Source organism: Panthera onca, chromosome B1, assembly GCF_046562875.1.
Source record: "Panthera onca isolate mPanOnc1 chromosome B1, mPanOnc1 haplotype 2, whole genome shotgun sequence".
NCBI classification, from domain to species: domain Eukaryota; kingdom Metazoa; phylum Chordata; class Mammalia; order Carnivora; family Felidae; genus Panthera; species Panthera onca.
In genome coordinates this window covers 152,066,329-152,092,142 of record NC_138342.1, presented here as the reverse complement: position 1 = coordinate 152,092,142, position 25,814 = coordinate 152,066,329, and the positions used below count along the sequence as shown (strand labels likewise).

Below are 25,814 nucleotides of genomic sequence, written 5' to 3'. Positions count from 1 at the left end.
GTAATGGTAAAATATCTTAGGCCTCTGAATCCCGTGCTGTGCCACCAGCTGGTTTTCCCTCAGGTCCTTACGTATAGGTGTTTCTTGAACAAGTTTTTCTAACGTTTCTGCAAACGCAGACCAAGTCATTCTCACACTTCTGATGATTAATAAAGTCTGTTAACTGTTTTCAGTATTGTGTGTTGCCTCTATTAATATTTTGTAGCATTTTATGAAGTTTCATGGTGTTTCCATATTGTGTTTTGATCACCTATAAACACTTCTTTGAACTTAGGATGTTTGTATAATAGCAATGAATTTAAAAAATATCAGTATGATTTCTACATTAGAGTTTGGGCTATGGAAAAAATTGTTGGGTAGCATGCCTCAGGTTGGGCTAAATTGAGTTGTTTGAGGAATTAAAATGTATAGCCTTCTAGAGGGGAGACACTATAACTTCAAGATAGAAATTTGGGAATTGATGATAGAAAATGATTGGCTGATCTCCTCAGTAAACTGTACAGGGGCATGAGTTTCTGGTCCTTTCCAAGGCTGTGTATCCCCATTGCCTAGAACAATGCTTGTTGTGGGGGAAGTGCTTGATACATGTTTGCAGGAATGAGTCTCCCATCCCATGAGGTTTGTCTAAAATGGGGCATTCTTCCTAAAATTCTTATGTTTATGCCTACTCTATGTTGAGGCATCTTATCTATTATATATTGGAAAGATGAGCATATTGTGAGATTTTGAATTTTCTTTTGAGTGTAGAAATCTTAGCATTTTTAGACCCTTCTATTTTAATAATTATAAAATTTCTGAGTTTATTATTCAGTATATAGACTAGCATAACCTAGATGTTAGGCTTATAGATGAATCATTTGGGAGCCTTAATGGGTTCCACTATTGCTTTGTTTTACAATCTATAGGTAACCATGTTGGTTCCCAATATACCTACATGTTTCATATTTTCTCTGTTTTTTGTGTGATTTCTATTTCAGATCTCCCTCGAGTTTAGAAATCTGGCTGAGAAATATCAAACGGTGATTGTTGACATTTGCCGGAAAATGGGATTTGGGATGGCGGAGTTTTTGGATAAACACGTGACATCCGAACAGGAGTGGGACAAGGTGAGTGGTTACAAAGCAGTGTTGGTGTGTGGTACGTGAGACAGAGCTGAGGGTGTTCACTGTCAAGTTAGAAAGAGGGATAAAGTTGTCTACCCGTTCCAGGTTTTCTGCTTTTACAACCCATCTGTTTAGTTTGAATGGCTCATCATAAACACTTAATATAGGGGCTTATCCTTGAATACTTGAACTAATCCATGCCCTAGAAGGAGTTTACCAGTAAGTCAGGCCAAAGTAGATAGAACTTGCCCCAGGGGTACAGATGTTAAGCTTCTAAAAGTGTCTCTGACTCGCTGTGATATTTTAGATAAATGGCCAAATTGCTTCATGTAGTATAAAGATATCAGTGATTTTCATATCTTAAAAATGTTTTTTTTTATTATTTTCTTTTTTTCCGTTTCTGAGTACATGTGTATGTGTACACACCTTAGTATCTGAATCCTTTCTCCAGTTCCATCTTAACACAAGATTACATTTATTTGTTTATTTATTTATTCATTCATTTATTTAAAGTTTATGTATTTTGAGAGAGAGAGCATGAGGAGGGGAGGGATGGGGGCGGGGAGAGAATCCCAAGCAGGCTCTATGCTGATACCCAGAGGCTCGATCTCACGAACTGTGGGGCTCAATCTCGCAAACTGTGAGCTTATGACCTGAACCGAAATCCAGAGTCAGATGCTTCACGGACTGAGTCTTCCAAGTGCCCCTACCCAAGATTACTTTTAAACTCGGTGCCAGCTTGATCCCATTTGTTTGGGAGAAGTAGGCATCCCTCAAACTGTTAACTTTGTATGTGTGTTTCCTTAGAAACAAAAACAAGTTTAATGAGAAACCAAAGATAGTGACTTTGGATCTTGGGTGTGTTGTGCTGAGGAGTGAGCACCTCTCCAACACCTTACCTTTTTCTTTCCCATCATCTCCTTACAGAATTAACACAGTATGAGATGTTCCAAGTTTCTTGACCTCCCTCCCCCAATTCCTATGGCGGTTATAAATGGGTATGTGCGGGGATTAGCGGTGGGAGACCTCACATGGATGAGGTTATCTTCTTCAGGAGACAGAGTAGCTGGAAAGGGCTAGGAGAGCAGATGATGTGGCAGATAAAATTATAATGGCTTTTATTTGGCCTGAGTTTATTCCTGAGCAGCAGCTGAGTAGGATATTAGCCAGGGTAGGAGTAGGGGGCAGGGAGAGAGTGCTTTTCTAGACAAAGTGACCTAATTGACTCTGGGGACTAAAGTAAACATCAGAATACAGGATAGAAGGGAGAGGTCTTGCCCATTTTCCATAGGCATGGTGTTTGTGAGCCTTCTTCGTCACCCTAGTGGAGGCAAAGACATTTTAAATCATCTGAATTGTGTACGTATTTTGCATCTTTAATGGTATTTAGGTTGGGATCTCAGAAGAGACACTACTGCATACTTATGCATTGGGTGAGTGTAGATCCAAAGTCCGGCCTCTTAATCCTTCAGTCGTCAAAACTTGCTGGCAACGTCTTTGGAACTGCTGGCTTATGCTCTCCAGATGAGCATGCGTGGAGCATGCGTGTGACTGCTGCTGGGCTATCAGTTGATCAATTTAAAGTTAAAGCTGAAACAACTCCTGGCCAAGAATCAGCACTCGTTAGCTGCATGGTAACTTCCTTTTCTGCCCTGCAGACCTACACAAGGAACCTAATGATCGGTTGTTGAATACAAGTTCTGATTAGATCAGTACTTTTAATGATTTCCCCCTCTCTCTTTAACTGTGGAGGAGGAGGACTGCCTCCATTCTAGGAATATTTCTATCCAAAGAACCATTATCTTAAAATATACTTTTCCTTGGACAGCTCTATGGATGTACTCATGTTTTTAAATTTCTAGTAGTTCTTTGGAAATTTCTTATAGTTTCCCACAGCTCATTTCTGTCTAATTTTAGCATATCTTTACTCTTTCCAGATTCTTCCTTTCCTAGACCGTATTCCGAGTGCATTCTTTTTGCCGTTTCATTGTGCCCCTTGATTGGTCTCTGGCTTTGTGTTACTTTCAACCAAAGACCCTCCTCTGTGGTCTTTCCCTAACGTTTACCCTTCCTAATGTCCTCCCCAGAGTGTACCTTTAACTGCTCTCCACTTCTAAAATTGTCTAATGGACATTCATTTCATAAGAGTATTGCATTAAGTTGTCTTGCAATACTCTTCTCAGGAGAGGATAGCTTTGACAAGCCACTTTTATGGAGAAAAAGTCTTTGACGATTAAGAATGACGTTTGCCAAGATCTCTTTTGAGGAGAGGCAGTTTTATTGAAATTGTTAAAGCCTGCCTTTAAGCCAGACCACCTGGCTTTGAGTCCCTGGCCTCTGACTTCTCAGATGAGTGACCTTGGACAATTAACTGACTTCTTTTCTGTCCCAGCTTCCTAAAATGGTGGTAATAATAATACATGCCTCAGGGTGCTGGGTGGCTCAGTCGGTTCAGTGTCTGACTTCAGCTTAGGTCATGATTTCACGGTTCGTGAGTTCAAGCCCTGCATTGGGCTCTCTGCTGTCAGCACAGAGCCTGCTTTGGATCTTCTCTTTCTCTCTCTCTGCCCCTCCCCTGCTCTTCAGTCTTCTCTCAAAAATAAACAAACATTAAAAATTTTTAAAAAATAATACGTGCCTCATAAAGGTGTTTGTGAGGACTGAATATGCAGAGTGCTTAAAACAGTGTCGAGAACATAGTGGTTGTACTTTGTTCTTCTGTATAATGAAGATTTTGAGACACTGCCAGATCTCTAAATGTCTTCAAGATTAAACTCTACTTAGTATTTTAGTTTCTATTAGAATATTCCTAATTCCCTATGGCCTTCACTCTCAATTTTAGATCTCAAAAAGTTTATTGTACTAGTTTATTTTTTCAGTAACCTTTTATTCTAGAAGTAATGCATGTTCACAGTAGCAATACAGAAAATGCAGGTGAAATAAAAACATCACACCAGCCAGAAATCAGAGATCGCTTTGGTTAAACCTTTTGTGCACATCCTTTTTGGATGTTTTTTTATTCCTTACATGTCCATAGTGTATATTTGTGTCTGAATCAAAATAAGATGTTGTACTTTCTGTTTGGAACCTGTTTTTGTTTTTGCTTTTGTTTTGTAGTTAATGATCTTTACTGTTTTCATGTCAGTAAATACGTATTAAAGTACTTTAAAAATAATCTTTTACAGTACTGTCACTATGTCGCCGGGCTGGTGGGAATTGGCCTTTCCCGTCTGTTCTCAGCCTCAGAGTTAGAGGACCCCCTAGTTGGTGAAGATGTAGAACGTGCCAATTCTATGGGCCTGTTTCTGCAGAAAACAAACATCATTCGTGATTATCTGGAAGACCAACGAGAAGGAAGAGAGTTTTGGCCTCAAGAGGTAACAGAGTTAGGGGATTTGGGAAAAATAATGTCAATTTACTTTTCTGAACACAAAACAAATCTTTTGGTTGCAAGTGATACAAACATGAATCAAACTGCCTGAGACAACGGAAGAGAGTGTATAAAACAGGTTAAGATTTAGTTTGCTTCAGGGTGGACTGGCCAAATCCACAGGTTCAGTCGTGTGTGTGTGTGTGTGTGTGTGTGTGTGTGTGTGTGTGTGTGTGGCTTTTTCCCCTTCTTTCTATCTCTTGGACAGGCTTTCTCCCAAGTAGTAGGTGTAACAACCCATGACTCACAACTTATTAGCTTAACAGAAAAGTCCTTAGGAAGGCCTGCTTGGTGGGGCTTGGTTCCTGTGCCCATCCCATAATCAGCTGCTGTAGCCAGAGGGCTGAATACTTTGGCCAGACCTGGATTATCTCTGCCCAACACACATAGATGGATTCCCCCCACCCACCCCAGGAAGAAATATGCTAAATAGAAACTACAGATGTTCATTATAAGAGACCAGAGTTGATCTTTGACTCAATTTTAAAAAAATAGGGAAAGGAAAGACTTGGATGTTGGTTTTATTCAGAAAGAAAGTTATAAAATATTTTTCCTTATTTTTTTTTTTTTTAATTTAAGTAATCTTTACACCCAATGTGGGGCTCAGACTCACGACCTCAAGATCAAGAGTCTTCTAACTGAGCCACCCAGGCACCCTGGAAAGCTAGAAAATCTTATGACTATTTCCTACATTTGCCTATTGATTTCCATAAAATGGTTTCCTAAAACCAAGTGGTTTTAAAGTGGAAAAAAAGGTGACAAAGTAGGGAAAATATTTGCAACTTATGCCGCAAATAAAAACTGCTAAAAGTTAAGACCAGTTACCCTATAGGAAAATGGACAAAGAGATGAGAACAGATCAAGGAAAGAAAGATCATTAAACAGCTGAAAAGATGATCAATCTTACTCCTAATGAGAAAAATTCACATTAAAACTACCCTGGGCTGAGATGCCGTAGTTTGTCAAGCTTCCCAGGGGACTACTGTGCAGGCAGGGTTGGGAAGCAGCTCTTGTGCACCCTTCCTTTGACACCAATCCTCAGAGAAGGGAAGCGATTCGTGTGAGGACCTACGGTGAATGAGTCAGTGGCCGCTAGAAGGGACGCCCCAGTCTTCTGGATCCCTGCCAGGGCCTGACCACCGTATGACGCTGCTTCTCACACAAGCGCATCACCCAAGTGTGGTTCATGAGTCCCAGCTCTGCAGTCCTGCACACATTTTACTTCCCTCTTTCTGTAAAATTGAATAGTTTATACCACAGGGTGGTGGTGTGCATGAAGTGAGATAAACTGCAGCCCAGGGTGCTTAATGAATGTCAGTTCAAATAGCCTAACCCAAAAAAGATATAAAAGAATCCTGAGATACTATTTCTTGCATTGGACTGGCAGACAGTCAAAAGTTTGATAGGCCTGCATGAAGCAAGATTGGGGAACCAGGCACTCTTGTGTGGCCGGTGAGCGTATACTGGTACAGCCCTGAGGCCTGGCAGTTTGGCAAATGACTCATATGGGAGCATATGGATTCAGTGTTGTTTGTAATAGTTACAATTTATTAACAACCCGGATGTCCCTCTATATAGGACTGGTTGAATGAACCTATGGTGTATTCACCTGGTGGAGCGCAAGAAGAACTATACTATTACGGAGTAATCTCCAGGCTATATTATTAAATAAAAAAAACAGGTGCACAATACCATAGTTCTGTGTTTTTGTTTTTTACTTTTTATTAAAATTTTAGTGAACATACAGTGCAGTATTGGTTTCAGTAGAATTTAGTGACTGATCACTTACATACAACACCCAGTGCTCATCACAAGTGCCCTCCTTAGTTCCCATCACCCATCTAGCCCATCTCCCACCCACCTCCTTCCACCAACATTACAGTTTGTTCTCAATCATTAAACGTCTCTTGTGGTTTGTTTCCTTTTTTCCTCCTTTTCCCGTATGTTCATCTGTTTTGTCAAATTCCACATATGCGTGCAATCATATGGTATTTGTCTCTGACTTATCTCAACAGCAGAGTTTAAATGGAAGGATAAACCAAAAGTAATAAAAGGTTTTCAGTAATCATATTGTGAATATTTTTGTTGAAGTACTGAAACTATTACAGAAACTTGGTAACATAAAGTAAATAGGCAGTTGTGTTCTTATCAGTCTAAGAACCAAGGTTTTTCAGTCTAAAATACAAGATACAAATAGGAAACAAGTTAAGCAAAACTCCCATAATCCTGAACTGAATTGGAAATATCAGTATGAACTCATGATACAGATTCTTTAAAAAAAAAAAAAGTCTACCTCTGTTTAGCAACAATGACCAAACCAGTAGTGATATGTACCTCTGGTGTTCCAATTTGCTCTTTTAATACCATTTCCCAGTATAAGGAACAGTAAGGGCAGAAAATACATAAAAGGAGCTTGAAATATACTGTCATGCCAGAAAGTAAGGGAACTATCAAAGTAAAAAGTACAGGGTAAAGAGGCACACAATCCAATTTGAAGGGGCTTTCACTGGCCACATATGGAACACTTCGAGTACCAAAAAAGAATAAAAATGGCAATGGATTAAAACACATCAAATGTGTTTAAATAAAAATGAGCATGCACCTCTTGATGAAAGATGTTGGTGTGCTCTTTTATCAAGAGGCACGTAATGTCTGATCTTTGCCCACTTTTGATGTTAGCAATCAGGCTTCATCCCTAGTTCTGTTAATTTATTAGGGTTGCGAAATAGTATTTTTATCACAGCTTTATTGAGATAGAGTTCACTTACTATATGCAGTTCATCCTTCTAAAGATTTTAGTGTTTTTTTAGTATGTTCACAGAGTTGTGCAACAATCACAATTAATTTTAGAACATTTTCATTACCCCAGAAAGAAACCACATGCCTTCGAGCAGTCATGATCTGTTTTCTGCTGATGCCCACTCCCCAGCCCTTGGCAACCAACCATCTTCTTTCTGTCTCTGTACATTGGCCTGTTTTGGACCTTTCATATAAATGGAATCCTATAATATGTGACTGACTTCTTTCCCTTAGCGTGATGCTTTTAAGGTTCATCCAGGAGGGAGTATGTTACCAACACATTATTCCTTCTTATAGTCAAACAATATTCACTTATATAGATATGCCACATTTCATTTGTTTATCAGTTGAGGAATATTTGGGTTGTTTCCACTTTTTGGCTTTTATTATTTTTTAATGTTTGTTTATTTTTGAGAGAGAGAGAAAGAGCAGGGGAGGGACAGAGAGAGAGGGAGACAGAGGATCTGAAGCGGGCTCTGTGCTGACAGCAGAGAGCCCGATGTGGGGCTTGAACTCATGAACCATGAGATCATGACCTGAGCTGAAGTCGGATGCTCAACCAACTCAGGTGCCCCCACTTTTTGGCTATTATTAATATGCTGTGAACATTTGTATATAAGGTTTTGAGTGGACATGTGTTTCCATTTCTCTTGCATATATATACATATAGCTTGGATAGGAATTGCTGCTTCATACAGCTACTAACCTTTGAGGAACTGCCAGACTGTTTTCCACAGTGACTACACCCTTGTACCAGTCCTATCAGCAGTATATGAGGGTTCCAGTTTCTCCACAGCTTTGCCAACAGTTCTCACCTTTTTTTTATGTATGTGTTTAACATCTTTTTTTTATTGTGGTAAAGTTTATGTAACATAAGATTTACCATTCAAACTATTTTTTAAGTGTATAGTTCTGTACCCTTTAAACAATAACTCCCTACTTCTCCATATTATCTATCTTTTTTTATTATACCCCTCCTCGTGGGTGTGAAGTGGTTTCTCATTGTGGTTTTGATATGCAATCTGATAGCTAATGATGTGGAGCATTTCATGTGGTTGGCCATCTGTATATTTTCTTTGGAGAAATATCTATTCAGGTACTTTTTCTGAAAACTACTAAAATATTTTCAGATATTTTAATGGTATTGTTTGTTTTTATTATTGAGTTGTAAGGGTTCTTTCTATGCTCTGAATACAAGTCCCTTATCAGATACATGATTTACAAATATCTTCTCCCAGTCTGTGGGTTATCTTCTTCCTTTCTTGATGTCTTTTGGAGCGTAAAAGTTTAATTTTGATGAGGTCCAATTTATCCAATTTTCTCTTTTGTATTGTGCTTATGTAAGAAACCATTGCCTAATCTAAGGTCATGAAGATTTATGCCTATATTTTCTTCTAAGAGTTTTATAGTTTTAGCTCTTAATTGAGTGCTTTGATCCATTTTGAGTTAGTTTTTGTATGTGGTGTGAGGTAGGGGTCCAGCTTATCATTTTGCACAAATGTCCAGCTGTCCCAGTACTATTTGTTGAAAAGATTGTTCCTTCCCCCATTGAATTATTTTAGCACCCCTGTTGAAAATCAGTTGACCCTAAATATGAGGGTTCATTTCAGGTCTTTAAATTTTATGCCATAAAATAAGAACTTTTTAATTCTATATTTGTGCCTTCCTTTATTAGCTGGGCTGATTTTATAGGAGATATGTTCTCTCCTTTATTATTTGCTTATTGAGTGGTACAAATCACGTATGGAAGGCAGTACATATATTTGATTCTTTCCTTTACCTAGCTTTTCAGATAATTTTCTGTCACCCTCAGAAGGTGACCAATTAGTTATCTTTTGCTGTCATTATAAACTTACAGATTAAAACATATTTGGGTTTAATCGGTTGTAATTATTCTCATTATTAAAGCTTAAAATTTCCTTTCTTTGGTCGGGAATAGATTCAGGTTGGCTCTTGAGTCCTCATAACCCTTAATAGTCTATGATAGCTTCCTTGCCATTTGATACGTGAAGATGTTCTAAACTCATTTTGTACATTTACTGTCTAAGATCTGGACTCCTCCAGCTATTCAAGAAGCTCAGGGAAGACACCTGGGCTAATGGAAAATAATAGCCAACACCACACTTGGGCAGGATAGTCATTGCTCTTGGGGTAGCCCGTGTGTGTGTGTGTGTGTGTGTGTGTGTGTGTGTGTGTCTAGTTTTAAAGCTAAAATACCTTGTAATTTATATTGGTAAATTTACAAATACCTTGTAAATTTGTATTGATATTTCCAATTCAAACGCAGGACAATAGAATGGTTATATAATCGTCTCCTCTATATTACATCTCCACCTCATTTTTTCCTCATTGAGATTCATATTTCTCAGGGAAATAAGAGATGCCAGAATTAGTATATGCCATAACTACTCATCTGCTTTTTTTCCACATTACAGATCTTGCAGTCTCTGAATAGTGATACTGATGCTACTACCACCAAATATGCTTACGGAAAATAATTCAAAAAAATTTTTTTGCATATGATATCCTAATTCCCAGTTTTTTATGATTACATTTATATCTGAATCGTCAGATCAGATAGCCATTACTACCGTAATATCTCCCTTTTCTCCTTTATTTTGTCTTGGTTTATGCTCACCACCAGCCTTTATGTTGATGTCTCTAACCATTTTGGTTGTCTGGAGGTCGCACTCTGGTAGATAGGAAAGAGCCATGAGAATAATAATTCTCCATGTTTATACATATTGAAGATAATTTGTGTCCTTGATATTTGAAAGTCAGTTTTTTCTAGCTATGAAGTTTTTAGCTCATAGTTTTGAGTACCTTAAATGTGTTACTCCCATTTTCTTCTGCTTTTACAGACTGGCTGTTGAAAATCTAATGATCGTTTTCTTTTCCTTATAAGTTGCGGGTTCTTTTTCTTCGTGGTGGTTGCTCCCTAGACTTATTATCAGTGAAGAGGCCAAAAGGTGCTATCCTAATTCTGTCATCCTTTCTGCATCTATTAGCAGGAAGTTTGGATTTTGTAAAAATGGTAGTGATGGTGGCAGCAGCATGGTTTGGGGATTTTTCCCAAATTCTCAAAAAGAGATGAAACAACTCGACAAAAAAATCCGAACAAACACCCAAAACCCAGCCCGTGGATAACCTGTACAAAGCACCCCCAGGAGCTCCAAGACAAAAGTGGGCACAGGCAAGATGCCAACGCCACAGATAGAACCTGCATGATGGAACAAGACGGGCCAAATGTCAATAATTGTTGAGGCCGGTGGATGTATACATAGGGGTTTATTAACTATTTTCTCCAAGTTCTGCAGATCTTGTACCATCATTGATCTAGTACCATCAATCTGAGTGTGTTTAAGGTGCAAATTAAGAATGGATAACAAATTTGACTTTCCATAGAATCTCCTAGTCCTCTTAGGCCAGTCATGTATTTGGGGGAGTGCATAAGGTTACAATGAGTGTCATTCTTTGGGCAGCTTAAGAGTTTTCAAAAATGGGGTGCCTGGGTGGCTCAGTTGGTTATGTGTCTGACTCTTGATTTCAGCTAAAGTCACGATCTCACGGTTTGTAAGTTTAAGCCTCACGTCGGGCTCTGTGCTGACAATATGGAGCCTGCTTGGAATTCTCTCTCTCTCTCTCTCTCTCTCTCTCTCTCTCTCTGCCCCTTCCCTGCTCTCACTTTCTCTCTCAAAATAAATAAATAAACTTAAAATTAAAAAAAAAATACTTAAAAAAAATGGTTACCAAAGATGAAAGTAAGTTTTATGTTAGCTTCAGAAACTACTTTATTTTTTTCTGATGTTTAATTTGTGTGTGTGTGTGTGTGTGTGTGTGTGTGTGTGTGTGTGTGTGTGTTTGGAGAATACGAGCAGGGGAGAGGGATTGAAGGAGAGAAAGAGAGACTCTTAAGCAGGTTCCACACTCGGCACAGAGCCCGATTAGGGACTCAATCCCACGATCCTGGGATCATGACCTGAGCCGAAATCAAGAGTCAGACACTGAACCGACTGAGCCACCCGGTGCCCCTAGAGATTCCTTTAAATATTAACATTAAAAATTGTCAAATCAGTCCCACCATTGGAGTTGAAGATGTTATTTCACTTTTGAGTTACTAAGATCCAAGGAGGTAATGTTCTCATAGTACAGACTTAGCTCATTTTCCCCAAATACGATTGTTTGGCAGCATTCTGAATTCTCGGAATTGGGTACGTGATGTTAATCACTAATTACTTGGAGACCTGACCATCATCAGAATTTTACTGTTTAGCCTACAGTATTGTTGTAGCTGGTTTTGTATATATCTGGTTATTTTTTTCAGGAGTAGACTAATGCCTTCTGAATAATACGAGTTTTCTTTATCTGAAGTCATTAAAGTATTGCTGTAGTACATGCTGTACTAATCTTCCTAAAAGGACAATTTCCCAGAAACTTAACTGACTCCCAGGTTGTGATCAGACCCTGCCTGATTGTCACAAATAGCCCCTGTGTGGAGCTTAAAACAGACTTGATCTTGGTGAAAGAGGAGTCCGCAGCTAAGAAAAACTTTACTGTCTATCATAGTTCTTATTCACGAAGATTCTTTCATGTTGCTTGGAAACCTTCTTCCCTTATGCACATTCTGACTTCTTTTTTAAGGTTTGGAGCAAGTATGTTAAGAAGTTGGGTGATTTTGCTAAGCCACAGAATATTGACTCAGCTGTGCAGTGCCTGAACGAACTTATAACCAACGCACTACACCACATCCCAGATGTCATCACTTACCTTTCAAGACTTAGAAACCAAAGTGTGTTTAACTTCTGTGCTATTCCACAGGTATGCAGTGCTGCTGTTCTTGTTGTAGAAGAGAGGTGGAAGCTACAGGCAGTGGTGGTGGTGGTGGTGATGGGGGTGGATAGAATGCATTTACTATTTTGGTTTGCTGTATTCGGAATATGGGTCCTTAAAAAGAGGACTCTGGTCTGTTTTCTTTTGCTGGCGAAGAGGCAGTGTCTCACCATACCTCCCCTTTGCTCTATGACCACCACCCTCAGCTCAGCCTCGCTAGATCCTTATTCTCACAGTTAAATCTAGGGCTTTGGCTTAGATTTATGGGGAGTGCTGGGTAAAATGTAGGTGAAGGTGTTGTCATTACAAAGTCTTAAGCGCCTAGTTTTTGCTGTGCTTTTCCTAGACTCATGAGAACAGAACCTGGCCCTATGGACCTAGCCCCTCAATATCCTAGGAGCTTACACTTTTTAAATGCCTTACCAATTACTGTAACTCCAGTAAATGAAAGTTCTAGGATTTAACTGATTTGGAAACTCGATTTAATCTTTTAATGGCCAATCTTGAATTGTTGTTGGAGCTAAAATCTGTAGGCCTGACATAGGTTTCCGTTTATCCTAGAAATAGTACACCTTTGAGCTTGGGAACTATCCCTCCTTCCCATTTGTGCCCTACCCTCTCCTCCATGTTGGTTTTTTTCACATATGATGGTTTGTTTGTTGTAGGAAAAATAGAAAATTATTTGCAGATATTATTTTGAGATACATTTTTCAGCTCTATGACTCATTATTCTAGCATAGAAAATGTTGTATTGGCTCGTGTTTGTTTTTTCCAAATAAAAAGTTTTCATGGTCAAACCAAAGAATCATTTAAGACTGCAAAGATCACTTGAGGCTGTTGTTGAGGAAGGGAGGAGTGGGAAAGGTACAAGTTTTGATATGCTTTCTTCATGGGTACTTTTTCTTGGTCAGTTACATCTTAGCTCTTTGGCACTTTCTTATTCTATAGAAGATTTTTTTTTACGTTTTCACAATGGTGATTGCCTATAGTACCATTTCTTTTCTTTCATGAAATGAAATGAATTAGCATTTTCTTTCGTCTCCCCCACCTAATATCTGTAGGTAATGGCCATTGCCACTTTGGCTGCCTGTTACAATAACCAGCAGGTGTTCAAAGGCGTAGTGAAGATCCGAAAAGGACAAGCAGTAACTCTAATGATGGATGCCACCAATATGCCAGCTGTCAAAGCTATAATATACCAGTATATGGAAGAGGTGGGTTTCTATTTAACTACCTGGATAATTTCTAGCTATTTTTTATAGTATTTAAATAATGTCATTGTTTAAATAGTTTATATTTGAATATTAGATGATCCTAACAACTTATTGTGTTATGGTATAAAGAGACAGGACAGGAGTTGGTCTCCTTTATTTGGAAAGTTCATGTATGCATGAGTTACTGATTGTTCAGAGTTGCACAGCACCCTGGTGAGAGAGTATAAAGGCAGCAAGCCTTTAGGGTGGAGCTCCTAAGCAGAATCATAGGTTTTGAGCTGGAAGCTGATGTTAGAGGCCAGTCAGGCTTTTTGTTTTATGGGTGAGAAAAATGAGGCTAAGTCTTGTGGATGCAAATGCAGTATCTGACTGAGTAGATCTGGGACCCCAGTCCATCCACACTGCCTCACACCCAATCCAGTACTTTCTATGACTTCATAGGCCTCAACTGAGAAACCACAGTAGGGAATTTTGGCAAAGGAAAACCATCAAGTTGCAATGATATCTAAATTTTTTTTTCTTTTTTTATAATTCTTTTAATGTTTTTATTTATTTTTGAGAGAGAGAGAAAGTGTGCATGCAAGTGGGGGAGGGGCAGAGAGAGAGGGAGACGCAGAATCCGAAGCAGGCTCCAGGCTCTGAGCTGTCAGCACAGAGCTCGACGTGGGGATTAAACCCACAAACTGCGAGATCATGACCTGAGCTAAACTCGGATGCTTAACCATCTGAGCCACCCAGGCGCCCCGATTTCTAAATTTTCTAATGCAAATCTCATTTCAAGTACCAAAACCATCCTATAAAACAGAACATACTTGTTCAAGTCAAATATCTTTCTGTGGAGGGTATAATATATGACTAGGTTCAAAAAAGCCTTTTCTTAGAAGCTAAAACTCTAGGTCCTAGATCAGTGGTTCCTTTGTTTTTTTTTTTTTGTTTTTTTTTTTTTAATAATGTTTGTTTATTTTTGAGAGTGTGAGCAGGGAGTGGGCAGAGAGAAAGGGAGACACAGAATCAGAAGCGGGCTCCAGGCTCTGAGCTGTCAGTACAGAGCCTGATGTGGGGCCTGAACCTACAAACCACAAGATCATGACCCAAGCTGAAGTTGGATGCTTAACTGAGCCACCCAGGCGCCCTAGCAGTGGTTCTTAATTGGAGATACTTTAGTACCCCCTTCCCTGCAGGGGACATTTGGCAATGTCTAGAGATTTTTTTTTTTTTTTTTTTTTTTTGACTATCACACTAGGGAGCTGGGTGGCTCTGAGATCCTTAGGTATGTTCTTACTGAAGATTGAAATACTACAGAAATACATGAAAACATAATAAGATATTCCTCTCCCCCCCCCCCCCCCCCCCCCCCCAGAGGTAACTGTTGCTGTCAATAGTTTTCTGCCTCCTTCCAGTCCTCTGGCTATGCCTTTACAGGGATGCACTTGGTAATAGTGGTTTCCTCTAAATAGAATTCTGCAAAAACAGTTATTTCCTCTGATTTCTATGGCATATTGCACATTCTCCTTGGAGTTACGCCCTGTCTTCTGACGAGCTTTGGACTTCAGCATTTCTACCAGAGGTACCTGTAGAAGGCGTAAGAGAAAACTAAAGAAAAATTTTTTTAATCCTAAAATTCTTTTAGTGACTTAAGTGTTCAGCCATTGACCAAAAAATTGCTGCTTATGAGATTTGGGACGGTCTGGTTCACCATATAGCCAGCACTTACTCTGAGCTTACTGTGTGCCTGGCATAGCAACCAAAAAGGTGGGTGCTATTAATATCAAGGAAACTTGAGGCTGGTGCCATAATTTGGACCCAGATCTGGCTGACTTCAGACCATATGCTGTTCACTACAATTCTAAGGGGGTTGGATTATCCTTTCTAAACTGAGTAGTACTTTATTAGGCACTTTTTCTCTGTTTTGTATCAGTTAGAATCCTTTTATGTAGTGTGTAGTTCAGAGAATATTTTAGTTTTAATACTGACCACCGATTTCAAAAAACCATTTTTTAAAAATGTTGTTTGCTAGTTCCGTTACTATATTAACATTCAGATTTTATCTGGTGTTTTCCTTACCCATTGGAATTAAATCCTGGTTGTGATCAACAGTTTGATTTGGGGCATGGGTACCCACACTACAGCTGACTGACCTCCCCACCCCCACTGCTTTTGTAAATAACTTTTTATTAAAACACAGCCATGCCCATTCGCATATGTCTTGTCTGAGGCAGCCTCAAAATACAGTAGCAGAGTTGAGAAGCTGCAACAGAGGGTGACCCACCAAGCTGAAAAGAATTTCTGGCCCTTTAAGGAACACTGATTGAGGTCATCAGTTTTTAAAGCTACTCTGGTGAAACCCAGCGTGATTTGGAGGAAACATTAATACTTGATCTGATTCAGAAAAATCTCAAGTCTTTCAAGTCCAAAGGAATAAAATGTGATAATGGTTTTAACGTCCTCATGAATGAAATTTCAAGTTAAAACTTTTTGAAGACCGCAAGTTGTCTATTTGCTGGTGTCCAGATATTAACCCTGATCCTACTTCTCACCGACCAAGTCTGTCCTTTGCAGGAAGACTGCAAGTCTTCTGTCAGCTTGGGGAGCCTGGGTGGCTCAGTTAGTTGGTTAAGCGTCCGACTTTGGCTCAGGACATGATCTCATGGTTAGATTGAGTTCGAGCCCCGCATCGGGCTCTGTGCTGACAGCTCAGATCCTGGAGTCTGCTTTGGATTCTGTGTCTCCCTCTCTCTCTGCCCCTCCCCCGCACTCTCTCTCTCTCTCAAAAATAAACAAACATTATTAAAAAAAAAAAAAGGTTCTCAGATTAAAAACAAAAGGTTCTGTCAGTTCCCTGGGCTTAACTGGTGGTAACAAGAATGCACTCGCAGGGGCGTGTAAAGGTCTCCTCATGGGACTCTAATGTTTAAAGGAGGAGTTAGAGGGACACCGAACCTTCCTGAGGAGGTGGGCACTGCTCTTCCACACCCTCTGTCCTCTGGAGCAGCCTCAGCTGCAAACCAGTCTGGATACCTGTCAGCTGGCGAGAAGCTCAACCAGCTATTTTGGGACAGAAACAAATACTCAGGCAAACGGCCAGAAGCTGTTGTTTCCTTCTGTGCCAATGCTCACTCCTCGGCGAGGGCAACCTCTCTTAAGCGGGCACACCTTCCCATTTCACGCTACACTGTGCTTCCTCTAGAGCATCGTCCTGCTCTCCAGGCCCTTTTTGTGCTCACATCTCACAAGTGTTGTGCAGCATCGGCGGCCCTTGGGCACTTGCTAGAGCCTCACCCCTACTCAAACCTGTTGACTCAGAATCTGCCTTTACCAAGATCCCCAGGTGATTCCTGTGAACATAAAGTTTGAAAAGCACTGCTGGGGACGCCTGGTGACTCGGTTGAGTGTCCGACTCTTGATTTCGGTTCAGGTCATGATCCCTGAGTCCTGCCGGCCTCACCGGTCCAGGATCCTGCTTAAGATTCTCTGTCTCCCCCTCTGCCCCTTCCCCTCTCGTGTGCTCGCTCACTCTCTCTCTGTCTCAAAACAAGAAAAGTACTGCTGTACATCCATTCTTTCCTTCTCCGCTGGCTCTGCCGTTAACCACAGGAGGAAGTACGAGATTATATGTTGTGAACTGTCTCCACTTCTCTGTCCGTCTCTCCTGTGTGAGCCTAACCCCTGCAGGTATGCACTCCTGCTCCTGCCTCTCACCCCCTCAAGATCCACCTCCTCTTTATCTAAAGCCCCCTCCTTTTTGGGTCCCTCCTCTAGTTTGTATTTGCACTCTGGCCACTCGGCTTCAAAAAGTAAACAGATCAATACTTGGCTTGACTTTGCTCCTCTCTACCTCGTCCCCATCCTCCTCTCCCTCACAGTTAAGCTTCTCGAAGGATTCATGTACTTCATGTTATTGATTCCCATTTTTTTCTCAACCCACCTCATCCTAGCTTTTGTTCATTCCTTGTCAGAACTTTTCTTACTGAGGTGATTTAATGACCTTCTAATGACCAGTTTTTGTTTGTTTAAAGTTTATTTATTTATCTTGAGAGAGAGAGTAGGGGCAGAAAGAGAGGAAGAGAGAGAACCCCAAGCAGGCTCTGTGTTATCAGCTCAGAGCCCAACACGGGGCTCAGTCTCCCCAACTGTGAGATCATGACCTGAGCCAAGATCAAGAGTTGGGCGCTGAGCCGACTGAGCCACCAAGGCAGTGCTCTAGTGATAAATTTTTTAAAAATTCGACACTGGATCTTTCTCACCATGAAAGCCCTTCCCTGTCTTGGCTTCTGTGCCGCTTACCTCACGTTTAACCTCTTACCCATCTGTCTCCTCCTTTGCCTTTCTGGCTCCTTATCTCCCAGAGTTGTCTTGATTTTTGTTTCTTCTGGCTGCGCAAAATCTTCCTGGCATTCTCTTCTATGGCCAGGCTCTTTCCTCCACCCCATGCTTTTCACTCCAGACTTGATTATTCCAGTTCAGTCCTTGGTCATAAACCTTTTTTTTTTTTTTTTTTTTTTTTACGTTTATTCATTTTTGAGAGAGAGAGAGAGAGCAAGCAGGGGAGGGTCAAAAAGAGAAGGAGACACAATATGAAGTAGGCTTCAGGCTCTGAGCTCTAAGTACAGAGCCCCATGTGGGGCTTGAACCCACAAACCACGAGATCATGACCTGAGCCTAAGTTGGATGCTCAACGAACTGAACGACCCAGATGCTTCTAAACCTTTTTTCTTTTTTCTTTTGGTTAATGACATTAGCTGTTCATACTTGTCAGAATTTTGTGTGCATTAGCCTTTGACCACGCAATTCTAGGACTTTACCTACACAATTAACTAGAAAATGTACAGAGACGCTGATTGTAGCATTTTGTCCTCGGTCCTTATTAGGAGGGGGTTGATTATAAATTATAGTGTGTTCACATTACGTAGGTTGTGTTTAAAAGGAATGACCTCTTTTTCTAGGTTCTGGCATTAAGAAATGTCCATAGAAGCTCCTGGCTCAGTTAAGCGTCTGACTCTTGATCTCAGCTCAAGGGTCATGAGTTCAACCCCTCATTAGGCTCCAGAGTGGTCAAGGAACTTACCTAGGAAGGAAGGAAGGAAGGAAGGAAGGAAGGAAGGAAGGAAGGAAGAGAAAGAAGGAAAGAAAGAAGAAAGAGGGAGGGAGGGAGGAAAGGAAGGAAGGAAGGAGAGAGAGAGAGAAAGAAAGAAAGAAAGAAAGAAAGAAAGAAAGAAAGAAAGAAAAAAAGAAAAATATCCATAAAATATTATGTGAGTGAGACACCTAGGTGGCTCAGTCGGTTAAGCATACAACTTCAGCTCAGGTCATGATCTTGCAGTTCATGAATTCGAGCCCCTCGTCAGGCTCTGTGCTGACAGCTCAGAGCCTGGAGCCTGCTTCGGATTCTGTGTCTCCTTTTCTTTCTGCCCCACCCCCACTGTGTCTCTGTCTCTCTCAAAAATAAATAAACATGAAAGAAAATTTTAAAAAAAGATTAAAGAAATTATGTGAGTGAAAAAAGTCAAATTACAGCATAATATGTTTATAACCTATCTTAAAAATAAAGTGTATAATTTCATATACACAATATAGTCATATTTATACATTATATAGAACAGCCATTCTGTATAGTGTGTAGACTATATAATACGTATATATGACATTTTATATGTTTTTATATTGGCTTATATGCACATGGCAAGAGGTATAAAAGTAACTACACCAGTATATGGTAATACTGTATTATTGTGTATGACATTTCATACATTTTTATCTGAGGTTATAAGGGCATAGTGAGGAAAAGTATAAAAGTAACTATACTGGCCTGTGGCTGAGGGGCAAGTAAGGGAATTCTGTCTCCTTTTTTTACTTTATTTTTGTATTGCTTGTTTTTATAAGCTTAACTCCATTATCTAAATTTTTTTGAAAAGAAAGAGGAAATTGTAGTTTCATTGAAACCTTTTTCTTCTTCTTTCTAGAGCTATTCTTGGTAGCATAATATTAGGTATCAGATATCATTAGCATATTTCTGTAGGCATTTTTTTCCCAGTGAGCTCTCTGCCCATTGTGGGGCTTGAACTCATGATCCAGAGGTCAAGAGTCACATGCTCTACTGACTGAGCCAGCCAGGCACACCTGTGGGCATATTCATTTATTTTCTTGTCATACTAAATCGCAGCTGTGCCCTTTCCATGGTGAGGTGGGAGGGTGGCAAGAATATAATCTGTCTCTGGAAAAAATACCCATTATATCATTCAGTCGGTTAAGCGTCTGACTTCAGCTCAGGTCATGATCTCACAGTTTGTGGGTTCGAGCCCCACATTGGGCTCTGGGCTGACAGCTCGGAGCCTGAAGCCTGCTTCACATTCTGTGTCTCCCTCACTCTCTACCCCTCTCCTGCTTGTGCTCTCTCTCTCTCTCTCATAAATATTTAAAAAATATTTTTTTTAATACCCATTATATAATGAAAGTCTGGGGAAAAAAATTATTTAAAAAATATGCCCGCTTTGTAATCTTCCTCCTTTTTGTCTCTGGGCTCACATCATTGTCCCTTTCCCCCTCAGTCATCTCTAAACTGCTTTGTCAGCTTAGTGAGGGCCTCCTGTGTGCCAGGCTCAGTGCTGGGCTGGAGGCAGAAAGGTAAGACATGGTGCCTTAGAGGCTCGCAGTCTAGTGAGGGAGACGCATAGACATAGATGAATTCAGTGCTAAGTGATAAGGTAGGAGTCTGTGTAGGAGAGTGGCATGTGGCCCAACCTGAGAGTTCAAGGCAGGTTTTCTAAAAGACTAATACCTAAGACTTGGGCAACAGGTCAAGTTAGCCAGGTGAAGGAGTGTGACAGGGGCATTCCGGGCAGAGGGAACGGTGTGAGCAAAGGGGAACACACGCATGCAGAGCATCAGAAGTAGAAGACGACAGCGGGTAGTTGTTCTAGAGTGAGAAGAGACAGGTGGGGAGCGGCAGGCAAGGCCGGAGAGGCCCAGTGGGCCCAGGTCATGGGTGGCCTCACGTTCCACATCACGGAACTCAGAGCTTATTCAGCTGGTGATAGGTAGCCACTGAGGGTGTCAAGCAGAGGTTTTTAGTTTCTTTGGTGACAGCGTGGAGAGCAGGCGAGTGGACTTCAGGGTTCAGGCGGAAGGAGCTCAGGTTGGAGGTTGGTGACAGCTCAGATGAGAGGCATTGAGGGCCTAGCCGGCAGCAGTGGCTGTAAGCATGGAGGCGAGGCCTGGAGGCAGCAAAGGTGTCAGGTCTGTGGAGGTGGAGGAGGGTGAAGGCACCGGGAAGACTCGAGGATAACTCTCTGGTGCCCTGCTTCTGCTCTGGCTTTTCTTCATCTAGCCTGTTGCCCACAGCACAGATTCCATCTTGTTTGGCTGTGTTCGCCCAGTCTTCACGATATCATTTCCCCTTTTCTGTGTTGCTCTCCTCCAGCCCAAACTATGCTGACGTTACCAAGCTCCACTCTGTTCCTGGCTCTGAGGCGTTGGGGATGCGAAGACCAGGGAGGACCTGGGTGGCTCCCCAAGTGCAGGCCTCCTTGCTTGCTCCCTAGGACAGGCTGTGGGATTACCGGGCCTCGGTTGACATCCTGCCTTGTTAGTGGAGTGACTTGGAGTTTCCTTTCATGTTCTCTGAATCTGTTTCCTTGTAAGAGAAACGTGGCTATAAAATACCTACCTGTTTAGGGTTATTGTAAGAAGTAGACACAGAAGATAAAGTTCCTAGGACTCCATAAGTGGCACTTAACTATTTTTTTTTCCTTTCTTTAACAGATTTATCATAGAATCCCCAGCTCAGACCCATCTTCTAGTAAAACAAGACAGATCATCTCCACCATCAGGACACAGAATCTTCCTAATTGTCAGCTGATCTCCCGAAGTCACTACTCCCCTATTTACCTGTCATTTGTCATGCTCTTGGCTGCCCTGAGCTGGCAGTATCTGAGCACCCTGTCCCAGGTCACAGAAGACTATGTTCAGACTGGAGAGCACTGATTGGGTAAGAGTGGGAGCTAACGCTCGCCGTGGAATAGACTGACCTTTCCTTCAAGGAAGGATGTTGGTTTCCCCCTCCCCCTCCATTTCCCTCCTGCTCTAATTCCTAAGAGAACTCTGTGGACTTGGACCTTTAGAAACTGTGACATGCAGTTGAGAAGATGAGGATAAAAGGGAAGGATAGCTCACCCTCGGCTAGCAGGTATTTGTGGGCGTGCTCACATCTGCGCAAGGTGGCCAACAGCCGGGCGCTCCTCGCTGCAGGGCAGAGGAAATGGTTGCGTATGGGGTTGCTGAGAGATCTTATTTCGTGTGAGTCCTGGCTAGAATTCTAATGAAATGTATTTAATTTGAAGCAGCCTCGGAATACATGTCCTAGCAGGAAGTGAATTTTTCTCGGTTTGGTTCTGATTTTTCTCATTTTGTTTTCTCTTCAGTTGATTTGAATGTGGCAGATGTCAGTGTTTGTAGCTCTAGGTGGTGGTCCCATGTTTCCTAAGAATGCAACTGTCTTCTGCACGTGAAGGCTAAGGATTCACTTCTGGGTGTTCTGGAATGGTTTCCTCATTTAAAAGGAGATTAGCTTTCCCAGAGGAACTGCAGGATTGCCTTTGGCCCCATTGTAGAAGACTGGCCTCCAGTCAAGGCTGACTTCTTGAGAAGACACCATATGTAAAGATACGTTTGTAAAAAAGAATGGAATTACTCTGCATTTGTCAAGGGCAGTTCACTTGAAAGCCTGGAGGCACATGGCAGATAAGAAGTCTAGAGCGGAGTTAGTGATCGAGGGCCAGGGGGCTTGGCCCGCTGCTGCCCGCAGAGCGGACCAGAGCGGTACCAAGAGCGAGGATCCAGCTGCCTGGCCCCGGCTCCACGGCGCCCGCCGGAGATGAGCAAGTGACAGCATTGCCTCACTGCCCAGCCCGTAACCTGCATTGACTCTGCCAGCCTACTTTAAAGTGGGCCGATTCTCTTAGCCGCAGCAGATTTTATTACATCCAGGGGGCTTGTGGTTGTGGTGGTTGTTGTTATTGTTTTGTCCTTTGTTTCTGTTTTTAAAAAAAATCACGTTTATACACTGAAGTTTCAACAAAGACAAAAATGTTTTCAGGTGATGGGCTGGGAAGCCGAATGTACTTAGCCTAATTCTTCTAGCATCGCTGTTTGCCGCCTTCTTTACTCCCACGCAGCCGGGGTTGGTGATGCGTTCTCACCCAGTGACTCACCGAGAATCTCAGCCTGGACCAGGGAGGACCCCTCTCTAGGGGTGTTTGAAAAAGCCCCTCAAGCTGAGCAATCACTGTCGTAGGGCATTAAAGTGCTTTCTAGAAGCCATTAATGCTCTCCATGTACATAGTATATAGTCTCTTTTGCTGCTGTCCTTTGTGGATGGTGACTTAATCACCGAAGTTGAGGGTTTTCCCCAGCAATAATATTGGCCTTGCATTGTTATACGCACACCCACACTGATTTTCGTCCTGTGACTGCCGCCGCCTGACACAATGGCTTAGTTTTGGTCTGTGGGAGCTGCAGTTGGTGGATTGGTTTGGGGCTCAGTCCTGGACAAACTTGTCACCACGCTGAAGCCAAAGTCCTTTGCCACCTGGAGTACAGCTGTGAGCCACACTCAACAGTAATTTCCCAAGTAATTTAAACATCGGAATTTGGTTAAAGATTCCAAGGTAGGTTGTTATAAATTTGTGCGTTGAAGTATCAGATTAGTTCTGTCCTGTGTAGAATACAGGACAACTTGGTGGAGAGCCTTGTTCGGAGGTGGATGTACCGGAAGTTTTCCTCCTGGCTCACTTGTGACCTGTGCGACTTTCTAAGCTTCTGTAAGGTTTATTAGATGACCTTCTAGGTCCCTCCCAACTGTAAAGCTGTGGAATTTTTCCTATCGCTGACTTGTGCCAAGGTCTTAGCTCTACTGTCCACTCCTGAGTGCTTTGGAAGACAATTGCCCTTCTGTTTCTCTACTTAAATTGCCACGTAAAATACAGGATACGCAGTTAAACTTGAATTGCAGACATAATAGTGTTTTTTAGTAGAATTATGTCCCCCAAATTGTATGGGACATACTTTTTTTTTTTTTTAATGTTTATTTTGAGAGAGCATGTGAGTGAGAGGGGGAAGGGCAGAGAGAGGAGAGAGAGAATCCCAAGAGGGTCCTGCGCTCAGTGCGCAGAGCCAGACACAGGGCTCCATCTCACAGACCTTGAGATCATGAGAGCCGAAATCAAGAGTCAGACGCTTAACCGACTGAGCCATGCAGGTGCCCTGCACAGGATATATTTCTACTAAAAAATTACTTGATCTGAAATTCAAATCTAATTAAGCATCCTTTATTTTTGTTAAATCTGGCCACCTCACTCTGTTCCACACTTTAATTATTCATCAAATATTTAGCATCTCTGGTCCATAGTCTACTTGATTTCTACTTACAGTGGAGTATTTTTAGCTTTTCCTCAGAGGAGGATCTGACCCATCTGAATCTAAAATTCCATTATAACAGACCTGAGCAGGAACCTGCTCTCCACATTCTGGGAGCTTCTAGAGCTCCAGGTAAAGCCTGTGCAGACACACAGAGCCACCTATCTCCCTTTGGGAAAGTGCTTGGAGCAATTACCCAGAAGCCCATTCTATCAGAACCATTTCTCTGGGTCCGGCATGCACATGTGCATAGGGGAGGAGACATGGCTAGCCATTTGTTAATTCTTAGCAGCTTTGGAAGCAGAGCTCTAAGGCTGTGGTTCTCAGCCTTTAGGATCAGAGTTGCCTGAAGGTCCCAGATTGCTAGGACCATTTGTCTCTCAGGTCTGGGGAGGTACCCCAAAACTTGCATGTTAAGTTCTCAGGTGATACAAATACTGCTGCTGGACAGGAGCCCAGTTTGAGAACCACTGCTCTAAGGCCTTATTCTTGAAACTTGAGTGAACATATTGAATTACCAGGAGTCTTGTTAAATTGCAAACGCAGACTGAGGTCTGGCCCAAATTCTGCATTTCTGACAAGCTAGGTGATGGCCATGCTTTTCAAGTGTAGCTATCTGATGTATGTGAAGAGTGGGACAGGTTCAACTGTGTGCTCAGATGCTAAGTCTAAACTAAAATCACGCCCTTCTCCAGGGAATAAACGAAAAGGCACAGACGGTCACTTCCATCTATCAGGACAGGCACCCCAGGAAAACATGGCACCAATTGAACTGAGGTGACAGGGTGGTGGTCAGTGAGGTAATTTGAGGTTTATGAAAGAATTGACATCGATTCCAATCCTAAATAGACATTGTTTTATTTTCTAACAAAGACTCAAGCTGACCCTGAGGATGCTGTGAAGTTCATTTGGGTACTTCGTTTTAGGGCAGCTCTTTCACCTTCCAGGGGGGAGGATGGGCTGCAGGTGGGCACGTGGCAGACAGGATGGAAACGGGATCATTCAACTCCATTTGGAGAGCAGGTCGAATTTGTTAGAACTACATTGAGGTTATGAATGTCTTCTGATTGCAATTTTAAGAATAAAGCGATTGCAAAATTTGTGGCTTTGGTAGCCTTTGTTAAACACTTCTGAAATATGTTGGGTTTCATAAATTTTCCCTTCAGTATTCACCGGGTGTAAGAGCTTATTTGATGATGCAAATAAGCTTGTTTCGGATTCCTTGTTTTTAATGTTCATTTATTTTGAGAGAGAGTGCGCAAGCTGGGGAGGGGCAGAGGGAGCATCCCAACCAGGCTCCGCGCCATCAGTGCAGAGCCCGATGAGGGTCTCGATCCCAAGAGACACGAGATCATGACCTGAGCCAAAATCAAGAGTCAGAGGCTTAGCTGACTGAGGTACCCAGGTGTCCCTCTGATTCCTAACTTGCAATTCACATCAAAAGTCACACTTTCCACGCTTCTGGAGCGAGTCTACCTCTCAGGGAAAGAAGTCACGTGTTGATAGGCCAGTGGGATGGCTGCAGTTTCTTTCCCCCGTTCCCAAGAACTGGTACGCGTCTTTGCTTAGGATTCTTAACTAGGCCCATGCAAAGCCACGGTTCTTAACCAGCAGTGTAAATCAGAGACCTAGGGAACTGAGAATACGACACACAGGCTCTGCCTCCATCCCGTTCCAACATCAGAGGGGACCAGGGAAAGCCGGTCCTCCACTAGGACACCTGCGTCATGGCATCACCGATACGCCATTGTTTGTGTGAATCCTCACACAGGTCACTGCTGGCCTGTAGCTGGTAAAATGTGGAGTATGGCTTTGTTCTTAGCTCCTTAAGCAGGGGCAGAGTTCATCAGGGCTTGAGGCAGTTTAGGGGATGAATTTACAGAACAGGGTGGATGAAAACGGCAGAGGCCTAAGAAGAGAGAAACTGGTTTGAAAGTGCGGCTGGGGCAGCGAGGAGTTAAAGTAGGCATTTATTTAGTTCCCCCTAATTGAGGCAAGAGACCCCCGGTTAGAGTTTCAAGGACCCCC

At 41.9% G+C, this 25,814-nt stretch overlaps 1 protein-coding gene across 2 annotated transcripts in view; it reads left to right on the top strand.

Annotated features, from left to right (window-relative positions):
* Nucleotides 1-24,890, top strand: part of FDFT1 (farnesyl-diphosphate farnesyltransferase 1) — a 41,066-nt gene extending 16,176 nt beyond the window's left edge. The window contains exons 3-8 of one of the 2 annotated variants that reach the window (XM_060653738.3): nt 978-1,106; nt 4,289-4,480; nt 11,974-12,150; nt 13,224-13,376; nt 21,135-21,360; nt 21,794-24,890. In XM_060653738.3, coding sequence (XP_060509721.3) covers nt 978-1,106; nt 4,289-4,480; nt 11,974-12,150; nt 13,224-13,376; nt 21,135-21,356 — 873 coding nt within the window. In that variant the 3' untranslated portion in view covers nt 21,357-21,360; nt 21,794-24,890. Of the gene's footprint in view, nt 1-977; nt 1,107-4,288; nt 4,481-11,973; nt 12,151-13,223; nt 13,377-21,134 lie in introns of both variants that reach the window. The other variant, XM_060653740.3, reaches the window with a different exon arrangement.
* The last annotated feature ends 924 nt before the right edge of the window (nt 24,891-25,814 follow it).